This window comes from Meles meles, chromosome 16 (genome assembly GCF_922984935.1).
Source record: "Meles meles chromosome 16, mMelMel3.1 paternal haplotype, whole genome shotgun sequence".
NCBI classification, from domain to species: Eukaryota; Metazoa; Chordata; class Mammalia; order Carnivora; family Mustelidae; genus Meles; species Meles meles.
The window spans coordinates 53,896,754-53,918,706 of record NC_060081.1 but is presented as its reverse complement, the minus strand read 5'-3'; the positions used below and the strand labels follow the sequence as shown (position 1 = coordinate 53,918,706).

General features: G+C 38.3%; 1 protein-coding gene across 2 annotated transcripts in view; it reads left to right on the top strand.

Moving 5' to 3' along the window:
* Positions 1 to 21,953, top strand: part of PTPRA (protein tyrosine phosphatase receptor type A) — a 149,439-nt gene that overhangs the window by 62,873 nt on the left and 64,613 nt on the right. For both annotated transcript variants that reach the window (XM_045980776.1, XM_045980775.1), the window contains exons 2-3: positions 20,447 to 20,525; positions 21,529 to 21,870. In XM_045980776.1, the coding sequence (XP_045836732.1) occupies positions 20,453 to 20,525; positions 21,529 to 21,870 (415 nt within the window). In that variant the 5' untranslated portion in view covers positions 20,447 to 20,452. The remainder of the gene's footprint in view (positions 1 to 20,446; positions 20,526 to 21,528; positions 21,871 to 21,953) is intronic.

Here is a 21,953-nt window from a genome sequence, read left to right as displayed (position 1 = left end):
ATCCATACATCTCAAGGAAACTATAACTATATAGGGTTAACAATGTTTATTGGTTTTTCAAGGACTGTATAGCCTGTCAGTTAAATGGATTCCAAATGATTCTGGTGACATTAGTCTCTTGGGGTCTTCCAGTTTACCTACCCTGTTACTCCCTCTAGAGGACACTCTCTGACATCTTCTGCATTTTTAGTCACTTGAGTCCTTTATGTTTTTGAATCATCTTTAGTGTCTACCATCTGTTCTTATCAAAGATAGACTCTGATTCAGCAGTTCAGCTATTCTCTTGCCAGTAGTCAACCCTGTTGCTTATAGTTCTGTGACATTCAGCCACCAAACCTTAATTCTGTGTTTTCCAAAAAAGAATTCTTGAAAAAATGGGTTTCATCTCAACTGGGCCCTTTTCTTTGATTTCCTGCCATCTTCTGCTGCAGCAACAGTGTTAGTCTTATCACTTCTTACAGCTTTATCCTACTATCTCCCCCTCTTTTTTAGCCTTTGACTTTGCTACATTCTCCAGGAAGTCTTAAAGAGGACAGTTTGAAACTCCTTCACTTTTCCATTCTTTCTTATATCTTTTCCCATTGAATCCTCCTCAGCATTTACATTTGATTCGTTCTCTCTTAACCTAACAAACACTTTCCCAAGCACAAATCAGTGGCTAGTTTTGCTAGGATATAAAAGTCCTTTCTCTAGTCACCTTGACACCCAGCCCTCCCCCCCCCCCCCATTGTTTCTGAGGATTTGCCTGTAGGTTGTTGTGGGTTTTCTGTGTTAACAATCATATTTCCTGCCCCAGAAAAAAACCCTATCTAATTTTTAAAAGATTTTATTTATTTATTTATTTAGAGAGAGAATGCATGTAAGTGGGGGAACAGGAGGAGAGGGAGAGCGAGAATCTCAAGAGACTGTGAGAGGAGCGGGGAGCCCAACACAGGGTTGGATCTCACAACCCTTAGATCATGACCTGAGCCAAAATCAAGAGTTGGACTACTGAACCACCCAGGTGCCCCTGTATCCTATCTAATTTTTATGATTCTGTTTCTTATTGCCAAGGCTAGGACTTCTCATAAATATTTTTAAAAGATTTATTTATTTATTTCAGAGAGACAGAGAGGGCTTGAGCAGGAGGGGCAGAGGGAAAGGGAGAGAGAATCTCAAGCAGACTCCACGCTGAGCATGGCGCCCAAGGTGGGGCTCAATCTTGGGACTCTTAGAGCCAAAACCAAGAGTCAGATGCTTAATCGACTGTGCCACAGGTGCCCCTCTCATAAGTTACTGAATAGTAGGAATGATAAGGGTCATCTTGTCTTATTCCTGATTTTAAAGAGAATGCTTTCAGTGTTAACTTACTGAAGATTATAGCTGCACTGTGTTAGGGTTGTTGTTGTAAAACAGGAACTGTTTATCAGGTGAAGGAAGTTTTCTATTCCTAATTCAGATGGGTTTTTAAATATCATGAATTCATGTGTTTTTTTAATCCAGTATTTTCTCTACATCAGTTGAATGATTATGTGATCTTCTTTAATACAGATTTTATATCCACACATATTTCTAGAATTTGGATAAACTCAGATTGATTGTGGTTTGTCTTTTTCATATACCAGATTCAGTTTGTTAGTATTTTGTTTAAGATTTTTGAATCTATGTTATTGAATGGAAAAGGGACTATAATTCCTTTTCTTGTAATGTTTTTGTTTAATTTTAGTGCCAAGTTTCACTTACTTCTCAGAATGAAATGGAGATTATTCCCTCTTTTTCTCATATATCATCTTGACATGTGTTTTCTTTGTGAGGAAAATTTTAACTTTTGATTCAGCTTCTTTAACAGTTATAAGAATATTCAGGTTTTTTGTTGCTAAGTTAATTTTAAGTTCTGTTTTTCTAGAGATTTGTTAATTTAAGTTTTGAAAATTATTTGCCTATAGTTGTTGATAATAGTCTTAATTTTCATCTGCCATATTTGTAGTTATTCCCACTTCTTATTCATAATATTAAATTGTGCCTTCTCTCTCTTTTTTTTTTTTTTGTGCCTTCTCTTTTTATCTACTTTGTTAATTTCTCAAAGAACCATCCTTTGGCATTTAAAATTGTTATTGTATATCTTCTGTAGTTTTGATTATTCCTATAATTTTAAACAGGTTTATTATTGACATACAGTAATATGTATAAAATTTATTTAAAGTATAAAATTTATTAAGAATTTATCAAGACAGAGTGAACATATCCATCATCCCCCAAATTTTTCTTGTGCTGCTTTGTCATCCCTCCCTTTTGCTGTTGCCCACTCCTCTGTCCCTAAGCAACTACTGATATATTTTCTGTTGCTCTAGATTAGTTTGTATTTTCTAGGGTTTTATATAAATGAAATAAGACATTATTGTATTAATTATGTGCTTTTGATGCTTTGACATGTGGGGCCTTGCTTACCCTAGAGAGACTGCCCCTTTTAGGGTTAGCCAATTTCTAGAGATAATAAACAACTCACCTGCTTGTATGCCTTTCATTTGTAAGCCAGCCACATCAGAGCCCATACCCCAACCACCTCCTTTATAAGACTCTCACATTCTAGGTCACTATCTGCCCAGTTCACCCCTAGGCCAGGTTCCAGGCAATTAGGGATAGCTTCTAAACCCCAGAGTTTATTCAGATTAGCTAATCCTAACCTTTTTGCTTTGCCTCTGCCTGTTTCTTCCTGCAGAAACCACGATAGCCAAATAACCATTCTTACTCATGTTTTCTCCCCCCTGCCTCCTAACCAACTCTGGTGGTTCCTGTGGCTCCTATATGGCCTGGCATGCCACCTCCTCTTGGGAATTGTGAATAACAAACTGTCTTTTCAGTGGCAATCATCTGATTTGTTGGTCTCGTCATAACTGAATAATAATAATGAAATCTGTGTTTTAAAACAACTATGTACTCTCTTTTGTTTCTTAGCATGATTATTTTGAAATTCATTCATATTGTTGTGTGTATCAGTAGTTCATTTGTTTTTATTGCTGAGTAGTATACTATGGATATAACAAAATTTATCTGTTGATATATTGATGGACTTTGGGGTTGTTTCCAGTTTTCACCTATTACAAATCTTTTATGAACATACATAAGCTTTTTTTTTTTTTTTAATATTTATTTAACAGAGAGAAATCACAACTAGGCAGAGAGGCAGGCAGAGAGAGAGGAGGAAGCAGGCTCCCTGCGGAGCAGAGAGCCCGACATGGGGCTCGATCCCAGGACCCTGAGATCATGACCTGAGCCGAAGGCAGTGGCTTAATCCACTGAGCCACCCAGGTGCCCCCATACATAAGCTTTTGTATGAACATACATTTCTCTTGGATGAATACCCGAAAGTGGAATGGGCAGATTGTATGGCAGGTTTGTGTTTAACTTTTTAAGAAACTGACAAATGATTTTTCAAATGGATTATACCATTTTACATTCCCACGAGCAATGTGAGCATTGTGATTTCTTCATATTCTTGACAATACTTCTTATTATCACTCTTTTAATTCTAGCCACTAAATTTAGTGTGGTATTTTGCATTTTATTCTGCATTTCCATAATGATTAATGATTTGTAACATATTTCATGTCTTGTTTGCCTTACATATATCTTCTTTGGTGAAAATGTTCAGGTTTTTTTCCTGTTATTTTATGGGTTGCTTGTTTTCTTATTGTTGTCTATATAATATAAAATTTACATTTTAACCATTTTTAAGTGTATAGTACAGCATTAAGTTTCTTCACATAGTTGGGCAACCATTATCACTTTCTATCCCTAAAACTTTTTATCCTGGGGTGCCTGGGTGGCTCAGTGGCCACCTCTGCCTTCGGCTCAGGTCGTGATCTCAGGGTCCTGGGATTGAGCCCTGCATTGGGCTCTCTGCTCAGCAGGGAGCCTGCTTCCTCTCTCTCTCTCTCTCTGCCTGCCTCTCTGCCTACTTGTGATCTCTGTCAAATAAATAAATAAAATCTTAAAAAAACAAACAAACCAGATTTTTATCCTGCTGAACTGAAACCATATATCTATTGAACAGCGATTCGCATTCTCCCCTACTCCACAACCCCTGGTGACCACTGTTCTGCTTTCTGTCTGTATGAATTTCACTGTGTTCTTAATAGAAATGAAATCACATGATATTTGTCCTTTTACAACTGTCTTGTTTCATATGCTGCCATAAACATTGGTGTACACAATATCTGTATGAGTTCCCACTTTTTCAGGTCTCCTGAATATATACCCAGAAGTAGAATTTCTCTATTATATGCCAATTCTGTATTTTTTTGAGTAATCACCCTACTGTTTTCACAGTGACTGCACCATTTTACTTTGCCACCGACAGTGCATTCCAGTTTCTCCACATCCTTGTCAACACTTGTTATTTCCCCCTTTGTGTCTTTCTCTCTCTCTTTTCTTTTAAGTAATAGCCATTCTGGTGGGCATGGAAGTGGTGTCTTGATATAGTTTTGATTTGCATTTCCCTAAGGATTAGTGATTTGAGCTTTTTTTTTTTTTTTTAAAGATTTTATTTATTTATTTGACAGAGATCACAAGTAGGCAGAGAGACAGGCAGAGGGAGAGGCGAAAGCAGGCTCCCTGCTGAGCAGAGAGCCTGATGCGGGACTTGATACCAGGGCCCTGGGATCATGACCTGAGCCGAAGGCAGAGGCTTTAACCCACCGAGCCACCCAGGCACCCCTGATTTGAGCGTTATCTTATTGGCCATTTATCTTTCTTGGAGAAATGTCTGTTCATGTCCTTTGCCCTTTTTAAAATTAGGGGCGCCTGGGTGGCTCAGTGGGTTGGGCCGCTGCCTTCGGCTCAGGTCATGGTCTCGGGGTCCTGGGATCGAGCCCCACATTGGGCTCTCTGCTCGGTGGGAAGCCTGCTTCCTCCTCTCTCTCTGCCTGCCTCTCTGTCTACTTGTGATCTCTCTGTGTCAAATAAATGAATAAAAAGTCTTTAAAAAAATAAAATAAAATCAGGTTGGCTTTTTTGGTTGTTGAGTTGTAGGAGTTCTTTATATATTGTGATTTTCAATTTCTTCTCAGGTGATTTGTACACATTTTCTCCCATCTCTTGGTTTCCCTTTTATTCTGTTGATAATGACCTTTGATACACAGATGTTTTTAATTTTGATAAAGTCCAACTTACCTGTTTCTGGTTTTTTTGTTTGTTTGTTTGTTTGTTTGTTTGTTGAACTGTGCTTCTGGCACCATATTTTAGAAAAGCATTGACAAATCCAGAGCCATGAAACTTTCTGCTCCCCAAGTTTTTTTCTAAGAGTCTTACAGTGTTAGCCCTTATGTTTAGGTCTTTGATCCATCTATCAAAGATTAGGTGTTAGGTAGGGAACCAACTTTATTCTTTTGTGTGGATACACTATCCAGTTTTCTCAGCACCCTTTGTTGAAAAGGTTGTCCTTCATTTTTGTACCCTTGTCAAAAATGTTTAGGTATATTTGTATGTACTTGTTTCTGGTTTTCATAGGTCTCTATATTTATCTCTTTGCTAATACCACACTGTCTTAACTATGGTATCTATATACTAAGTTTTAACATTGGATAAATGGATTTCTCCCATTTTATTCTTCCTTTCCAGAATTGCCCCTTGTTTTTATTTATTTTATGCATGTAACTGTACTATACTTCAGTTTCATATAGCCAATAATTTATTCCAGGGTGTGCTTAAACAGAGCAAATACTTTTCCACATTCTTCTTTGTCTTCGTTAATCTGCAGTGTAAATTTATACCAAACTAGTTTGTTTATTGAAGTAATCTGATTGACTTTCTTGCCTCCAGGCTCATCTCTTCCCAGTCCGCAAACTTAATCTTGCTTTAGGTATAACTTAATCTGTTTTATAGCTTTGGTGGTCCTGAATTTCATCAGTGGAGGTAAGCATCTCTTCAGGGTTTCAGATTTTTGCTAATCTTTGTGGGTGGTGATCCTCTTTCCTTTGTTTTGGACCTCTCTACCACATTGCCTTTCTTAAGAGAAGACTATAGTAATGAAAGTTGATTTCTGGTGTACTAGGCTTTCTTAAGAAGCCTTCGGCAGGTTTTCAGGCTCTTTTCTCTCCTGGCAAGTATTCAGTGCGCTGTTCCTACCCCACCCTCTCTTGATGGCATGTATCAGTTTTCTACTCATCCACACCCACCTACTCCTGCCTCCTGTGCTTGTCAGATGTCTCTAGCCTGGCTCTCTCATTGCTGCTTTTGTCACTTTTACAGCTGTCTTCTTCCTTTCTTTGGCTTATTGCCTGACTTCCGTGGCAGCTGCTCTGTCATTGCTTGTCTGCCATTCTGCCCCTTCTCCCACCCTCATAGCCTGCACCCCTGCCCCACTTAGGTACGTCATGTGCATTCTCCATGTTCAGAACTAAGCTTATCACCTTCCTATGGCATGGCATGTCCCCAAAGTGCTTATAGCATTATGGTTCACCTAAGTCAGACACCTAGGCCTCTTTACCTTTGGCATCCCATTGTTAAGTCTTCAGTTCTACCCCTGTGAAAGGGTCCCTGGATCCAATTCAGTGTGTGTGTGTGTGTGTGTGTGTGTGTGTGTGTGTGTGTGTGTATAGGCTTTGCCACACCAACAATTTTTGGATACCAGCAGTGTGTTCAAGAACTCAACTAAATTCTGACACTGTCTACTCGGAGATAGAATCAGATTTCACAGTTAAAGGACTCAGTCCCATAGGACCCCCCTCCGGTTCAGATGACCTGCTACAAATTGGTGGTTCCATTGACTCCCTCCAACTCAGGATGCTAGTCCCAAATCCAGGTTGTTACCTCTACTTCTGACCAACTGTATGTAAATCAAAGGTTCTCAGGACTATCTCCTTGGGTTTGATTAATTTGCCATAACAGCTCACAGTACTCAGGAAAACCTGTTTACTCACTAGAAAATTGATCTATTACAAAAGATGCTATAAGATAACAAATCAACAGCCAGATGAAGAGATACATTGGCAGAAGAGCTTCTGTCCTTGTGGCAAAGAAGCTTCTGTCCTTGTGGCACTTGGAGTTTGGCACAGTGGCAAATGGAAGTGTTCTAGTTTCCAAGTGTGGAAGCTCTCTGAACCCCCTTCTTTTTTGTTTTTTATAGAAACTTCATTACATGGGCACAGTCAATTAATTCATTGGTCATTGGTGATTGATTCAACCTGTACCCACTCTTCCCAAGAAATCAGGGTGGGACTGAAAGTTCCAACTTTCTATTCATGGTCGGTCCCCCTCACAACCAGTCTCCTTTCTTAGGTGCTTTGCAAAAGTCACCTTCGGTAATACAAACCCCATTATGGTGGAAAGGCTTTATTATGAATTATAAAACACAAATTTTCATCTTTATGGCTCTGAGCATTTTTAGGAGCTGAGGGCAAGAAACAAAATACAACAAATATGCTCCTTTTTATTACCTCTTGGGACATTTTAAGGGTTTGGGAGGTGTGAGCTCCCAACTGTGAATGAAGATCGAATATATCTGAGAAATGTATTTTGTTCATTTGAATGACCAAATATATATATTTCTTTTTTTTTTTTTAATTAAAGTATATTTGACACACAGAGTTACATTAGTTTCAGGTATACAACACTGTGATTCACCAAGTCTGTACATTTGTATATATTTCTTATAAATCACTGTGTCATGCCCTGTAAATCCTCTTATCAGTCTCTAGATATTCCTGCCCTGTCTGGAGCTCCTCATGGTTTATCGGCTAGATTACTCCTGAAGGCTTCAGTCAGTGGCCCTCCTAACTTCAAACCCCACAAGTTAGTTAATCCTCCATCCTGCTGTCATTGTTTCTGAAATCCAGATTGTTCTAGTCATTCTCTTTGTGCTAAACCCTTTGGGGTTCCTTTGTATGTTCAATACAAGATCAAAACTTTTTATTGTGGGAGTACCTGATTGGCTCAGTCAGTTGAGCAGCCAGCTAGCTCTTGGTTTCAGATGGATTGTGATCTCAGGGTCCTGGAATCAAGCCCTGAGTTGGGCTCTGTGCTTGGCCTGGAGTTGGCTTGAGATCCTCTTCCTCTGCCCCCTACAATACTTGTGTACTCTCGTGTGTGCGTGCGGGTGCGCGCACTCACACACTCTCTCTCTCTCTCAAATAAAATAAATCTTTAAAGACTTTTTATTGTGGCCTATCAGCCCCTCTGGGATCTGATCATTGCTTCTGGTCACCTCACCACCTGCAGTACGTCCACATATCCTCACAGACCCCAGTCTTTCATGTCTGTCTTTTTCACATTCATTTAATGTATACTTATTGAGATCCTGCTTGATGCCCTTACCCAGCTCTTTGCCATTCCTGGAACCAGATAGGCTTGTTTAAGCCTCCCAAGTCCTTTTACTTGAAAGACTGTTTCTGACCATTTTCTTAGCTCACTTCTTTATCCCAAGTTCAGCTCAAGTGTTACCCGCCCCCTGAAAATTCCTTATCTGTTCTGCAGGTTTACCACTCACCTTAATCAGCTAACATTATTTATGGCAGATAATAATTCAGACCTTGAACAAATTGTTTATTTGTGCCTCACTACTGCCTAGGGAACTACTGGATGACCATGTCCGTATCTAATCTGTCTGGTGATATTCCCAACATTAGTTGAAGTGTGAAGGCAAGGACATGAGCTTTGAAGTTTTAAAAAGCCTTGATTTGTAATCCTAATAGCCACTCTTTTAGGTATGTGGCCTTGAGGAAATTCCTTAACCTCTATGATCTTTAGACTCTTCATCTATAGAATGGAAAAATGATATCTAACTCCTTAGGTGGTTGTGAGGATTAAATGCATTAAAGTATATAGAATGCCTGGTATTAATGCCAAGCACCTAGTGGCAACCAAGGATTATTGTTGCAAAAATAGTTTTTGTTCTAAATAATAAATAATATAATGTTGATTGAATGAATAGGTAGCTGAAGGAATTGAATCCTCCTTCTGGGTGCCTTTTTCTCAAATCAGAGAACCTGAACAGCCCTAGGAGAAGGCCTGGGCAGAGCTTAACTCTCTAGCTGCCACTTCTTTGTTTCTCCCAAACCTGGGAGACATGGAATACATATCTTTCTCCCTGAGAGTTTCATCTCTGTGAAAGAGGTGAGTTTACTTAAACCAAGACTAGTACTTGAACAGTCATATAAAATATCTGAAAATCAGTGATTGATTAATGTGAGCACATTTAAAATGTTCACTGCCCCTTTGCTTAGAAATCTATAAAATGGGAATAATAATCAATTAGTTTTAGGTGGCGTTAGGAAGATTTATCTGTTTCTACATTAGTCTTTATGCTTTTTTTTTTTTTTTTTAAGATTTAGTTGCTTATTTTGTGGGGGGCAGAGGGAGAGAGAGTCTTAAGCAGATTCCTCACTAAGCATGGAGCTCAGTGTGGGGCTGAGGGCTCGAACTCATGACCTCAAGATGAAGACCTGAGCCAAAACCAAGAGTCAGTCATCTAATGAACTCTGCTACCCTGGAACCCCTAGTCTTTATACCTTTAAAAGATCAAGTTTGATAAGATTTGTGAAGGGAAGTCAGGTCCTGGATTTGAATTCAACTTACGCAGTTTAACATCTGTGTGATCATCTCTCAATTTCTTTATTTGCAAAATGGGAGTTAAGAAGAGTATGTAACTTGTAGAGTTGCTATGAGATTTAATTTAATAGGTAAAATACCAGATATTGATATAATTTGTACCTGACACTTGATCATGTTTTATCAGCTCTACTGTATTGAATACTGAATGCTTACCTTGGAATAGATACTCTCTTAATGAAAACTATCACGGCCAAAGTCCATACTCTGGGCAATGTACAGATTTGCTGACCTTTCCTTTGCTGTGGGGCTTCACAATACTGATTCGTTGAAACATTCTTTCTTTACCAAATGGGTTCAGCATTATACTTACTAGCGAGAGGGCTGAGAAAAATAGATTCCAGAGCACCTTCATCATTCCCATTCGTAGATCATCAGAAGTCATAATATTGAGAGTTGGTCTTCTTATTCCTTATAACTAGATATATTAGGATTGGGGTTGGCTGTATAGATCAGAAAATAAAACAGGTTTTTTTTTTTTTCTTTCTTATATATATGAAATGTAAAAATAAGCAGGACTGGTATAGCAGTTAGTGTCATCATAGAACTCGATTTCTTTCTAGCTTTCAATTCTGCTATCCTTAGGTCACTTCAGGGTCCATAATGGCTGCTGGGGTTCCAATGATCACATCTAAATTCCAGATTACAGGAGGGAAGATGGGGGGCCGGGATGGGGGGAACTCCTTCCTTCCCTTTAAAACCACCTTCCTAGGGGAGCCTGGGTGGTTCAGTTGGTTAAGTATCAGCCTTCGGCTCAGGTCATGATCCCAGGTTCCTGGGGTCGAGGCTCCTTGCTTGGTAGCGAGCCTGCTTCTCCCTCTCCCCCTGTGTGCTGTTCCACCTGCTTTGCCAAACAAATAAAATTTTTAAAAAAATGTTTTAAAACCACCTTCCTAGAAGTCTCATCATACCCTTTAGCTTATAACTCCTTGGCCAGGATTTAGTCAGTTGTCCACAACTAACTTGGGAAAGGATGTGTCCCCCCCAAGCCCTCCCCGCCAAGTATTAGCCCCCAGTTTTCTTCCTTCCTCCTCTTAGGAGAGGATGGCATGTCTCTTGGGACCTCCCAGGGCCCAGTGACAGGGAGTGTATGTTTGGGCAAGGAGTGTTTCTCTTTGGCCTGAAGCCAAAGGAATCTTTTCTCTAGCAGATACTCAGTATGCCTGTAATGGTGCAAGTTGTATATTTGGAATAATTTACCCCTGAAATACATGTAAGGATCTATAATTGACTGGTTATATAGTTAACATCCAAGATTTCTATAGTTCAAGAGAAACCCCCAAACCCCCAGAGGTCCACAACACAGTAAGTTGCAATAACACAAGTATCAGCATCATAGGGTTGGGGAGGGTTAAGTGAGAGGAGGCATATGGAGTGCTCAATGCAGGTGGGCAAGCGTGAGTGATTTAACAGCTAGTGGGCACTGCCCACCATCCATGCTGCTTCCACCACTGAGTGCAGAGCTTCCACATGTATCCATAGAGAGAATGTCTCAGATCTATGCTGAATTCGAATTTTAAGAACATTTAGGAAATGCTCTTAGACCCTCAGAATCAGGAAAACAACAGTTACAATTTTTCAGAACTTCGTTTGTCATATATCCTAGGGCTTGTAAGTATTGTCAGTGGCATTTTGGTTTTCCTCTGTTGTTGAATGTTAAACTTTCCTGACTTAGCACCGTAATGTATGTTCAGCGGAACCAATTTTTTTAAACTAAGAAATGCTTTTGTAATGAAATAAGAATTGTATATTGGCTCTTTTTCTGGGTGTGGTAGAGTAGGAGAGAAAACACAATGTGTGTGCCATTGTGTCTGATAAATCGGGGAACTGCCCAGACTTCATGACTCATCTCCCAAAGCCTCCCTCCTCAGTTATTCTCTAACTCACAGTTAACCAAAGGATTGTGATTCACAAGTGCTTTTTGAAAAATGAACAATGTTAAATTTTAGTTTCTTCCATTATTTTGGCTTTCCTGAAATATGTAATTCTCTCTTTACTCAGACCAGTCTTGGCTAATCAAAAACAATATATGGAGACAGAGGAAGAAATCATATACAGTTAGCTCTTACTTAACAAAAGCAAGCAGAAAGACTGGTTAAAATAATTTTGATTATATAGACATGATGAAACACTGTGTAGCCACAGAAAAGTATCTAGATATATTGATATGAAAGATGTCCAGTATTTATTACTTAAGTAAAAATGTAAGCTGTAGATAGTATACTATGATCCTTTTTATAAATTTTTTTTGAATGTATAGTTATATTCTGGTATTGCATAGAAAATTTCTAAAAGGATGTAGAAGAAAGTATTAAGTGATTACTTTTGGGAAATGGACTGGCAGGAGGTGATTGAGACCTGTGTTTTGCTTTATATCCCTCTGTATTTCTTTTAATGAGCATAGTTTATTATTTTTTGAGTAGTTTATGAAAGAAGTAGACCAGGGTCCTTCCTATATAACAAAAGCGTTGTTTTAATAAACAACGTAAATTCATTTCATCTAGAAGATATTCGAATAGGATCTGAAGATCTAATGTAAAACATGGTGACTATAGTTAATAACACTGTATTGTATAATTTAAATTTGTTAAGAGAGTAGGATTTAAACATTTTCACTAAAAAAAAAGATAGGAGATGATGAATGTGTTAATTAACTAGATGGGGGGATCCTTTCACATTGTTTATGTATATCAAATCCCCATGATGTACACTTTAAATATCTTATAATTTGTAAGTCAGTTGTACCTCATAGCTGAAATTAAAAAGATTCCATTCACAGTGACAGCATAATATAAAATAATCAGGAATTAATGCAGGAAGACATGAGTAGGGCAAAAAATATAGTAAATATAGTTAACACTTTGAAGAATATTAAAAAAAAAAAATAGGTGGAGAAATACTGTCCTAGGATTATAAAATTCAGTACCACAATATGCCAGTTCTCTCTGAACTTTTATCTGCCTTATGAAATTTTTCAAATATAGAGAAAAATTGAGAGAATTTTATATCCATTTCCACCACTTAGACTGTATAATTAACATTTTATTCTACTTGTTTTATCATGTGTCTGTCCACTGTCTCTGTGTTCATTCATCATTCATACTGTTTTTAATGTATTTCAAAGTAAATTGCTTGTATCAGTATACTTCTTCCCAAATACTTTAGCATGCATGTCGTTTATGATACTCATTTATGGGTAGAATTGTTTTCAGAAGTGAAATTTATATGCAAATACACAAATGCATTTCCCTGTCCAAATACAGAATATTACTGTTGTCCAGGAAGGTACCCTCATGTTCCTTTCTGGTAAATCTTCCATCTCTTTCCCAGGCAAGCATTGTTCTGATTTTTTTCCCATCACAGATTAGTTTCTTAATTGTTTAAAATAAATTTTTTTTTTTTTCAATTTTGAGGGTGCCTGGGTGGCCCATTTGGTTAAACATCTGACTCTTGATTTCGGCTCAGGTCATGATCTCAGGTTCGTGAGATTGAGCCTTGTGTTGGTCTCAGGGTGGAATCTGCTTGAGATTCTCTCTCCCTTTTCCTCTACCCCTTCCCCCCAAGCACATGCTCGCTCAGCCACTCTCACTCTCTCTCTATAAATAAATAAATACAGTCTTTAAAAATTGAAAAAAAAAAAAGTTTTTAAAGTAATCTCTCTGCCTTATGTGTGGTTTGAACTCATAACCCCGAGATTAGGAGTAGAGTAGATCCACCGTAGAGTAGATTTGCTTGTTTTAAGACTTCATGTGTGTGGAATCATACGTTATATAATCTTCTGTGTAAGGCTTTTTTCACTCAGTATGATATTTTTTAGATTCATGTTGTACATATCAGTAATTCTTTCATTTCATTGTTAGTGTTCCATTGTGAGAAAATACCATTGTTTATATATCTCTTATTGATGGCTACCTGGGTTGTTTTCAGTTTTTTGTTATTATGGGCATTTTTGTGCTAGTCTTTTTGTGGACATGCGTTTTTATTTCTTTTGGGTAAATAAATGTATAGGAGTAGAATTTCTAGGTCATGAAGCAGGTATATATTTAGTTTTACAAGAAGCTGTCAGACTAATTTTTAAAATGAAATAAAAATATTGCAAGTAGTAGCTCATCCTAAAAATCATTCTGTGAAAGGCAAAACCGTTTCTACTTTAGAATTTGTATACATGGTTCCTGGCATTGTGCAGACTACAGCTGGCAGTGCTGGTTTCCTTCTGACATTTGATAGTACGTATTTCCCTTGGATTCGAACTGTTTAACCATTCATCTGCATCTGTATTCATCTAAGGCTAGATCTTTATCATAGAACCAGCTTTTAAGATCAATTCAGAGAGAGGTGTGGGGAAGAGATGAATTTCGGAGCATATGGGGTGTCAGTAAATCAGATTTGACAGAGGGAGCTTGAGGGATTTAACAACAAAAAGGTTGTGTGTATGTGTAGGAGAGAGAGAAAGGTGGGGCCGGGGAAGGAGAGAGAAATACCAGTGGCTCCCCTGCCCCATGAATTTTAATTTAATTTTTTGAAAAGGTTATTTTTAAGATGGTTCAAAATCAGAAGGTGTCTTGTGTGCTGAAATGGAATGATCTCCAAAGAGCTTCCTCTTTTCTGTTTAACAGGCCTCATAGTATTCCATTTTATGAGTATGCCATCATTTATTTAATCACATTCCCCTCTGCTATTGGTAAACATTCAGGTTATTTCCAGTGTTTTTCTATTGCAAACAGTGCTGCATTGAATAACCTTGTCCATAATGGCACTTTAAAAGTATAGGTATATCTGTAAAATTCTCAAATGGAATTGTGTCGAAGGGTTTGTGTTTTTGTAATTCTGCTAAATATTCATAGATCATATGAGAGTACCTGTTTACTCATTCTTGCTGACGCATTGTTGTTCAAGTTTTTTATTTGCTTGATCGCTGAAAACTGATACCACAATATAGCTTTAATTTGGATTTCTCTAATCATGAGTGAGGTTAAGCAGTTTTTTTTTTATGTTTAAGAGAAGCATTTGCTGTTCTGTTGCATTGTCAGTTTCATATCTTTTTGCCCACTTTTCTTTTGGGTTGTTGGTTCCTTTTTTATTAATCTGTAGGAGTCCTAAGACATTTGTGAATGAGTTAGAAATATTTTGAATAGCTTATTCTTTAAAAATATAGAAGTAGTTAGTTGTTTTAGTGGAATGGTGGAAAAAGAAGCCAGATTGCCATGGAGACAACTCTTTCGAGAAAATTGGCTGCAGAGTAGAGAGAATGCTAGCTGAAGGACTGATAATAGAGTCAAAGGAATTCTTTTCTTCTAGAAATTCTTGTGTTTAAAAAAAAAAAAGGAAAGAAATTCTTGTGCTTAGGGGCCCCTGGGTGGCTCAGTCATTAAGCGGCTACATTAGGTTCGGGTCATGATCCCAGGGTCCTGCATTGGGCTCCCTGCTCAGCGGGGAGCCTGCTTCTTCCTCTCCCACTCTCCCTGCTTGTCTTCCCTCTCTCACTGTGTCTCTCTCTGTCAAATAAATAAAGAAAACCTCAAAAAAAAAAAAAGAGAGAAGAAATTCTTGTGTTTAAATGCTGTTATGAAAGGGAGAAGTTAAAGCTAGGAGATGGTAGTAGGGGATCTACAGGACAAGGTTCCTGATGTACTGAGAGTCTTGAGAGGAATTGCAGAGAAGGAAGAAATTTGTAAATGTGTTAACTGGGAGTTACGGGTGTCATGCACTCCAATGGCTTCTATTTTCTCTGAAGTGAAGGCAAGGCCAACAGCCAGGGGTGTGAAAGGTGGTTGGAGAGGAAAGGAAGCTCTTTGAAATCACTGCTATGGAGAATTGGAGAGAGCTGAGTAAGGAAATACAGAAAGATTGCAGAAATTGTTTGGACTTCTATCAAGGCAGAAGGGATATTGGCCTTATCGGTTGTTTGATTTTCATAAGCAGCATTTGGCAGTTCCACGTATAGGGCTAATGGTTGGATTAGTTCAGGATTGGGCTGTTTTTGTTTTTCCCCATGTAGGTAGAATAGAATGGTGTTGCACAGGAGTTAGGGTGTTAGCATAGTGATGGAACTGACACCAAGTTTTCTTAGTTGGGTAAAGAAGGAAATAGGACAGAGATATTGGATAAAAAATTAGAGTTTCAACAGACTAGAAGCCTAGGTGAGGTCTAAGAACAGGTATAGTACACATAAAAGAGAGAGAACTGCAAGGATGGGAGTCTGATTGGAGAGTGGGAACGTGCAATTCAGTATGAGTTTTTCCTGGTGATGAGAGAACCTGGGGTGAGCCATTGTTATGGGTGGCCCAAGTGGAGTAGAAAGAAGTATGAGGTTGTTAAGATTGAGGAAGTCAAGGAACTCATAGGCTGGCCCAGATGTGAATTGTGGTGGCTATCATCTGTGAGGATGTTGAACTGTCTTCACGGAAAGTATTCAGACTTGGGAATGGGAAGAAAACTGTGAGCCACGTTGCAGTGTCTTCATGATGAGTGATGAATGCCTTCAAGAACAGGGACTGTTACAGCAGACTCTAGGAACAAAGGTTTGCATATGAGATCCTTAAAAAGTGGGGAAACCTTAGTTTTTCTTCCTGATTTGCAGCTCCGGCATACTTGGAATGGAAGATTTGGAGACTGGAAGAGGAAGGAAGGAAGCATAGGTATGGATGCAGTTTAATGTGGGAGGCACAAAGTCACAGGAATTTGCCTGAGGGTCTTTTATATTTGGGTAGAGTGAGGCCTTGACTACCAGTTCCTGGTTGTGGTCTGTGGACACACCTTGTTAGTGACATGGATCTTTTTACGTTGACATACCTCTCACTCCCCAGTTTACACATATAAATCCTCTTCAACTTGCAGTTCACTGTACACTCGTTTTTTTTCCCTTGCAGCCTCTCAGGTGAAGTATGTCTTTCTTCTGCAGTTTCATTTTAGTTTTGATTTGTATATTCATGCTCTGTAGTGAAATCTGTTTTCTTTTTAACTTAATTTTATTGATTATTTATAAAAATACTCTGCTCCATTTTTAAAATTGAGAGAAAGTACAATGTAAAAAAGAAAATATAAATATAAAATGCTGTGCTGAATGTTTAGATTTTTTTCCTTCTAGTTTTACATTTATGCATATTCGTTCATACACATATGAATTTAGTTGAGATCATATGGTATGTTCAGTTTTGATCTGTTTTTTTTTTAAGCTTAAAAAATGAAGGGCTTGTTCCATTTCCTTAAATTCTTTGAAGATAGCATTTTGAATAGTAGCAGTATATCATCTTGAATAGCAGCATAGCACTTACTTCAACTTTTTCCTGTTTTCCCTGCTGCTGGCTATTTGGATTGTTTCTGCTTTTCTACTTAATGAATATCTCTATCATTTTAGTCTGAGTTTCAGATTATTTACATCTACTTCAGAATAGAACCTTGGAAATGGGTCACAAAACAATATGGTCATGTTTAAGATTCTTGTATAATCTTTCTGGGAAGGAATTTGTTGTTACAGGCTAATGGCCGTTCCCACCAGTATTTGGTTCCTTTTCATGAGACTCTTGCCAGCATTGAATATTTCATATGATGGATCTTTTCTGATCTGAAAGGCAAAAATGTTCTCTCATCATTTTATTCCTTTGATTAATAGGGATGGTCAACACTTTTTCATATATTTTCTTAGCCGTTTATTCTCCTGTAAATATCTGTTGAGGTTCTTCAGATTTTCCAAATTGAGGTATTAATGTTTTCCATATTGATAGGACTTCTGGTTTTAATCCTTTGTCTTATTTGTAAGAATTTTCTAGTTTATTTCCTTTCTTTAAAACATAGACTTTAGGGGCCCCCGGGTGGCTCAGTTGGTTGAGCGGCTGCCTTCTGCTCTGGTCATGGTCTTAGAGTCCTGGGATCAAGTCCCACATCAGGCTTCCTGATTGGCGGGAAGTCTGCTTCTCCCTCTGACCCTACCCCCTCTCGTGCTCTCTCTCTCATTCTCTCTCTTTCAAATAAAGTCTTTAAAAAACCCATAGTCTTTATTTTTTTTAGAGCAGTTTTATGTTCATGGTAAAATTGAACAGAAATTAGAGTTCCCCTACACAGGCACAGCCTCCCACACTTGTCACCTTGTACCTCAGTGGTACACTTACTATGGCAGATGCATCTGTATTGACACATCGTTATCATCCAGAGTTTTGTTAACACTGGGGTTCACTCTTGGTGGTGTACATTCTATGGGTTTGGACAAATAATGACACGTATTTATCATTGTATTACCATACAGAATAGTTTTACTGCCCTTAAAAATCCTCTGCCTGTTCATTCCCTCCCATCTTCCTAGCCCCATAATCATTGATCTTTTTACTGTCTCTAGGAGTTTGCCTTTTTAAGAATGTTGTTCGTTGGAATCATACAGTATATAGCTTTTCCAAATTGCTTTCTTCCACCTACTAATAATCACTTAAAGTTTATGTCTCTTCATGGCTTGATAACTCATATCCCTTAAGTGCTACATAATATTTCATTGTCTGGATGTAGTACAGTTTCTTTATCCATTCACTTACCGAAGGGTAAGTGCTTCCAGGTTTTGGCGATTAAGAATAAAGTTGCTGTAAACACCGATTTGAAGATATCTATGTAGACATAGTTTTCAACTTTCCTGGGTAAATAGCAAGTGCACAATTGTACCACTTTGCCTTCCCACCAGCAGTGTATGAGAGTTCCTGTGGCTCCACATGCTCATCAGTATTTGGTGGTGTCATTGGATTTTGGCCATTCTGATAGATGTGTTGTGGTGTCTTGTTGTTTTAATTTGTAATTCCTTAATGACATATGTTGAATATCATTCCATATGCTTATTTGCAATCTCTGTATCTTCTTCACTGAAGTATCTTTAAGGTCTTTGGCCTATATTTTAATTGGTTTGTTTTCTTAATTGTTGATTTTTAAGAGTTCCTTGTAAATTTTGGGTAACAGTCCTTTATCAGATATATCTGTTGCAGATATTTTCTTCCAGTCTGTGGCTTGTCTTCTTGTTCTCTTGACATTGTCTTTTGCATAGTGGAAGTTTTTAATTTGAATGAAGTCCAGCTAATTAATTATTTCTTTAATGGATTGTGTCTTTGGTGTTATACCTAAAAAGTCATCACCATACCAGGTCATTTGATTTTCTCTCCTATGTTATCTTCTAGGTGCTTTATAGTGTTTACATTAAGGTCTGTGATACATTATAATAAATTTTTGTGAAAATAATAAGGTCTGTGTCCAGGTTTTTTTGTGTACACATATGCCCAGTTGTTCTAGCACCATTTATTCAAAAGACTGTCTTTGTTCCATTGTATTGCCATTGCTCCTTTGTCAAAAACTGGTTGATTATATTTATGTGGGTCTGTATCTGGGTTCTGTATTCCATTATATTGATCTATTTTTCTTTTACCAATACCAGTCTGTCTGGATTACTGTTGCTTTATGATAAGTCTCAAAGTTAGGTAGTGTTAATCCTCCAACTTTGTTTTTCTGTATTTAGTTGCGTATTCTTGGTTTTTTCCCTCTTATAACCTTTAGAATCAGTCTTTCAAAATCCACAAAATAACTTGCATTTTGATTGAGATTGCATCCAGTGTATAGACCAGGTTGGGAAGAACTGACATCTTGACAGTATTGAGTCTCCATGAACATTATTGAGTCTATCCATGAACATTGTTTATGATTGATTTCTTTTACATTTAGTAGCTTTTATTTTTTTCTGTAGTCAGATATGCCATTTTTACCTTTGTGATTTCTTACATCAGAAAATCTTTCCTCATCCTGAGTTCACATAATATTAATTTATTTCCTTATAAAATGTGTTTTTAAGCATTTACTCCTTCTACCCTTCTGGATTTTATTTTTGTTTTGTGAAATGAGGTGATGGTCTGACAGTGTCCCACCAAACACATAGTTATTTTTCCTCAAACCATTTCCTATCAAGAATGTGTATGCATACAAATAATCAGCTTTCCAATTTGTTTTCTAACCCTTTTGGAGGGAATTGCATGCTTTCCCTATTTTAGATTATAGTCAGGTAGGAAGAATAGGAAAGTCATCAAATCTTACATGGTTACCTCTTGGGAAGGCCACCTACTGAACGCATTTCCCTACTAGGCATGGTTACTGGTACCAGAGGCAAACTCTTAGGTTGTGTATGAACTACCTGCATTCCTCCCACCCTTTTTCAGAGATTCTCATGTATCCCTTGGAGAGGCATGTCCTGCTTCCCTTGGAGAGTCACTACCATATTTGGTTACCACCAGGGTGTGAATCTCTTGAAGATGGGATATATGAGCATATTGCTCCCCAGTTCTTCCCCTAGTACCTAGCTCACTACAGGGCACAAAAATCTGAGTGGACGGATGAACCACTGTTATCAATAGGAATGTGCCACGACTCTCTGATGTGGTTTGAGATGAAACAAAGGTTGGGAACAGCTGTATGAGGTCTGTTTCAAAGAGCATTACATTGCAGTCACCCTACCTTCTCCATACTTCCCATGCTGAAGATGCTAAAGCTGCACATGGTGAACACAAGAGGAGCTTTTCACAGACCACTCCCTAGCTCTCACTCCCAGAGATGCAGTCTGGCATGGGGATTTTTAAAAGTTCTTTGGGTGATCCTAAAGTACAGCCAGAATTGAGGGTAATGCTTTAAAAAGTGTGTTCTTATTAAGTTTTATTTGTATTGATATAAAGATTCAATTAGGTAGTTGGATGGGGGGGGGCATGCATATCAGACTCCCAGAAGATCATTGGTCTGTATGTACATTTTATTCCTGGGAAGATTTTACCCAAAATACTCCTTTGGTGAGTGTTTTGGACATAGTTACAGTAATATAGGACCTTGTCTAATATGGCTGTCTCCTTTCTAGGTCAGCATGGATTCCTGGTTCATTCTTGTTCTGCTTGGCAGTAGTCTGACACGTGTATGTGCCAACAATGCAACCACAGGTAAATTGCCATTTGATAAGGCTGGTGTTCTGATTAGAATTTTGCTTTCACATTTAATGACCCAAAATTGGAGACCTGGGTGGTATTCAAGAAAGAAGAAATATTAAAGTTTTACTTAAAACTGATGGTATAAAACAAATGTCTTTGGAAATCTCTGAGTCCTGTTGAATGATCAGCATTGCTCTGTATACAATATACTACTTTAAATAAATAGATTATATGTTTATCCCTGAAAAGTTAAAAAAAAAAAAAACTGTTGCTACTCAAGACTCCTATATATTGATTTTGAGAAGATAAGTAACGAATCCAGTTTTCTTCCTCCCTGAAACAGTAGTCCTTTGGAGGTGGTAGAAAAGGTCCAGTGTTAGATAAAAGAGAATGTGTGTGTGTGGGGGGGGGGGTCTTTTGTTGGTCTCAGGTGTTTGATAGTTTATTTTTTTAACTTACTTATTTGAGAGAGAGAGCGAGCGAGTGAGGGGCGGAGGAGGGCAAAAGGAGAGAGAGTTTCAGGCAGACTGCACATTAAGGGTGGAGCCCAACGTGGAGGTTGATGCTAGGACCTTGAGATCATGACCTGAGCTGAAATCAAGAGTCGGCCACTAATCCATCTGAGCCACCCAGGCACCCCAGTTTAAGAGTTTATTAATGCTTGCTGCCTTGTGCCTCATAACTTTTGAGCTATCACATTCTTTTTTCTTTTCTTTTAAGATTTTATTTATTTATTTAACAGACAGAGACACAGAGAGGCAAGAGAGGGAACACAAGCAGGGGGAGTAGGAGAGGGAGAAGCAGACTCCCCACTTAGCAAGTAGCCTGACGTGGGGCTCAGCCCCAGGACCCCGGGATCCTGACCTGAGCCAGAGGCAGACACCTAACAACTGAACCACCCAGGCACCCCTGTTTGAGAGTTTATTAATGCTTGCTGCTTTGTGCCTCCTAACTTTTGAGTTACCACATTCTTCATGGGGTGTTTTCTTTCTTTCTCTCTTTTTCATGTTTATAGTTTTACCTTCAGTAGGCGTTTCAAGATCTATGAAAACATCAACCGCAGAATCAGTCAAAGAAGAGACCAAAGCTTCAAATCCTACTTCTTCAGTAACTTCTCTCTCGGTGGCACCAACATTCAGCCCCAATCTAACTCTGGGACCCACCTATATAACCACTGTCAATTCTTCAGACTCTGACAATGGGACCACAAGAACAGCAAGTACCGATTCTGTAGTCAGTATACTTTTACCAAATGGAACGTGGCTTCCAGAGAACCAGTTCACAGATGCCAGCACAGAACCTTGGGAGGGGAATTCCAGCACTGTGGCCACCACCCTGGAAACTATCCCTACTTCAGGTACAGGGATGGTTTCTGGTTTTTTTTGTTTGCTTGTTTTTTTTTCTTTTTCTCTTTGAGGTTACTCACCGTTTTATTACTTT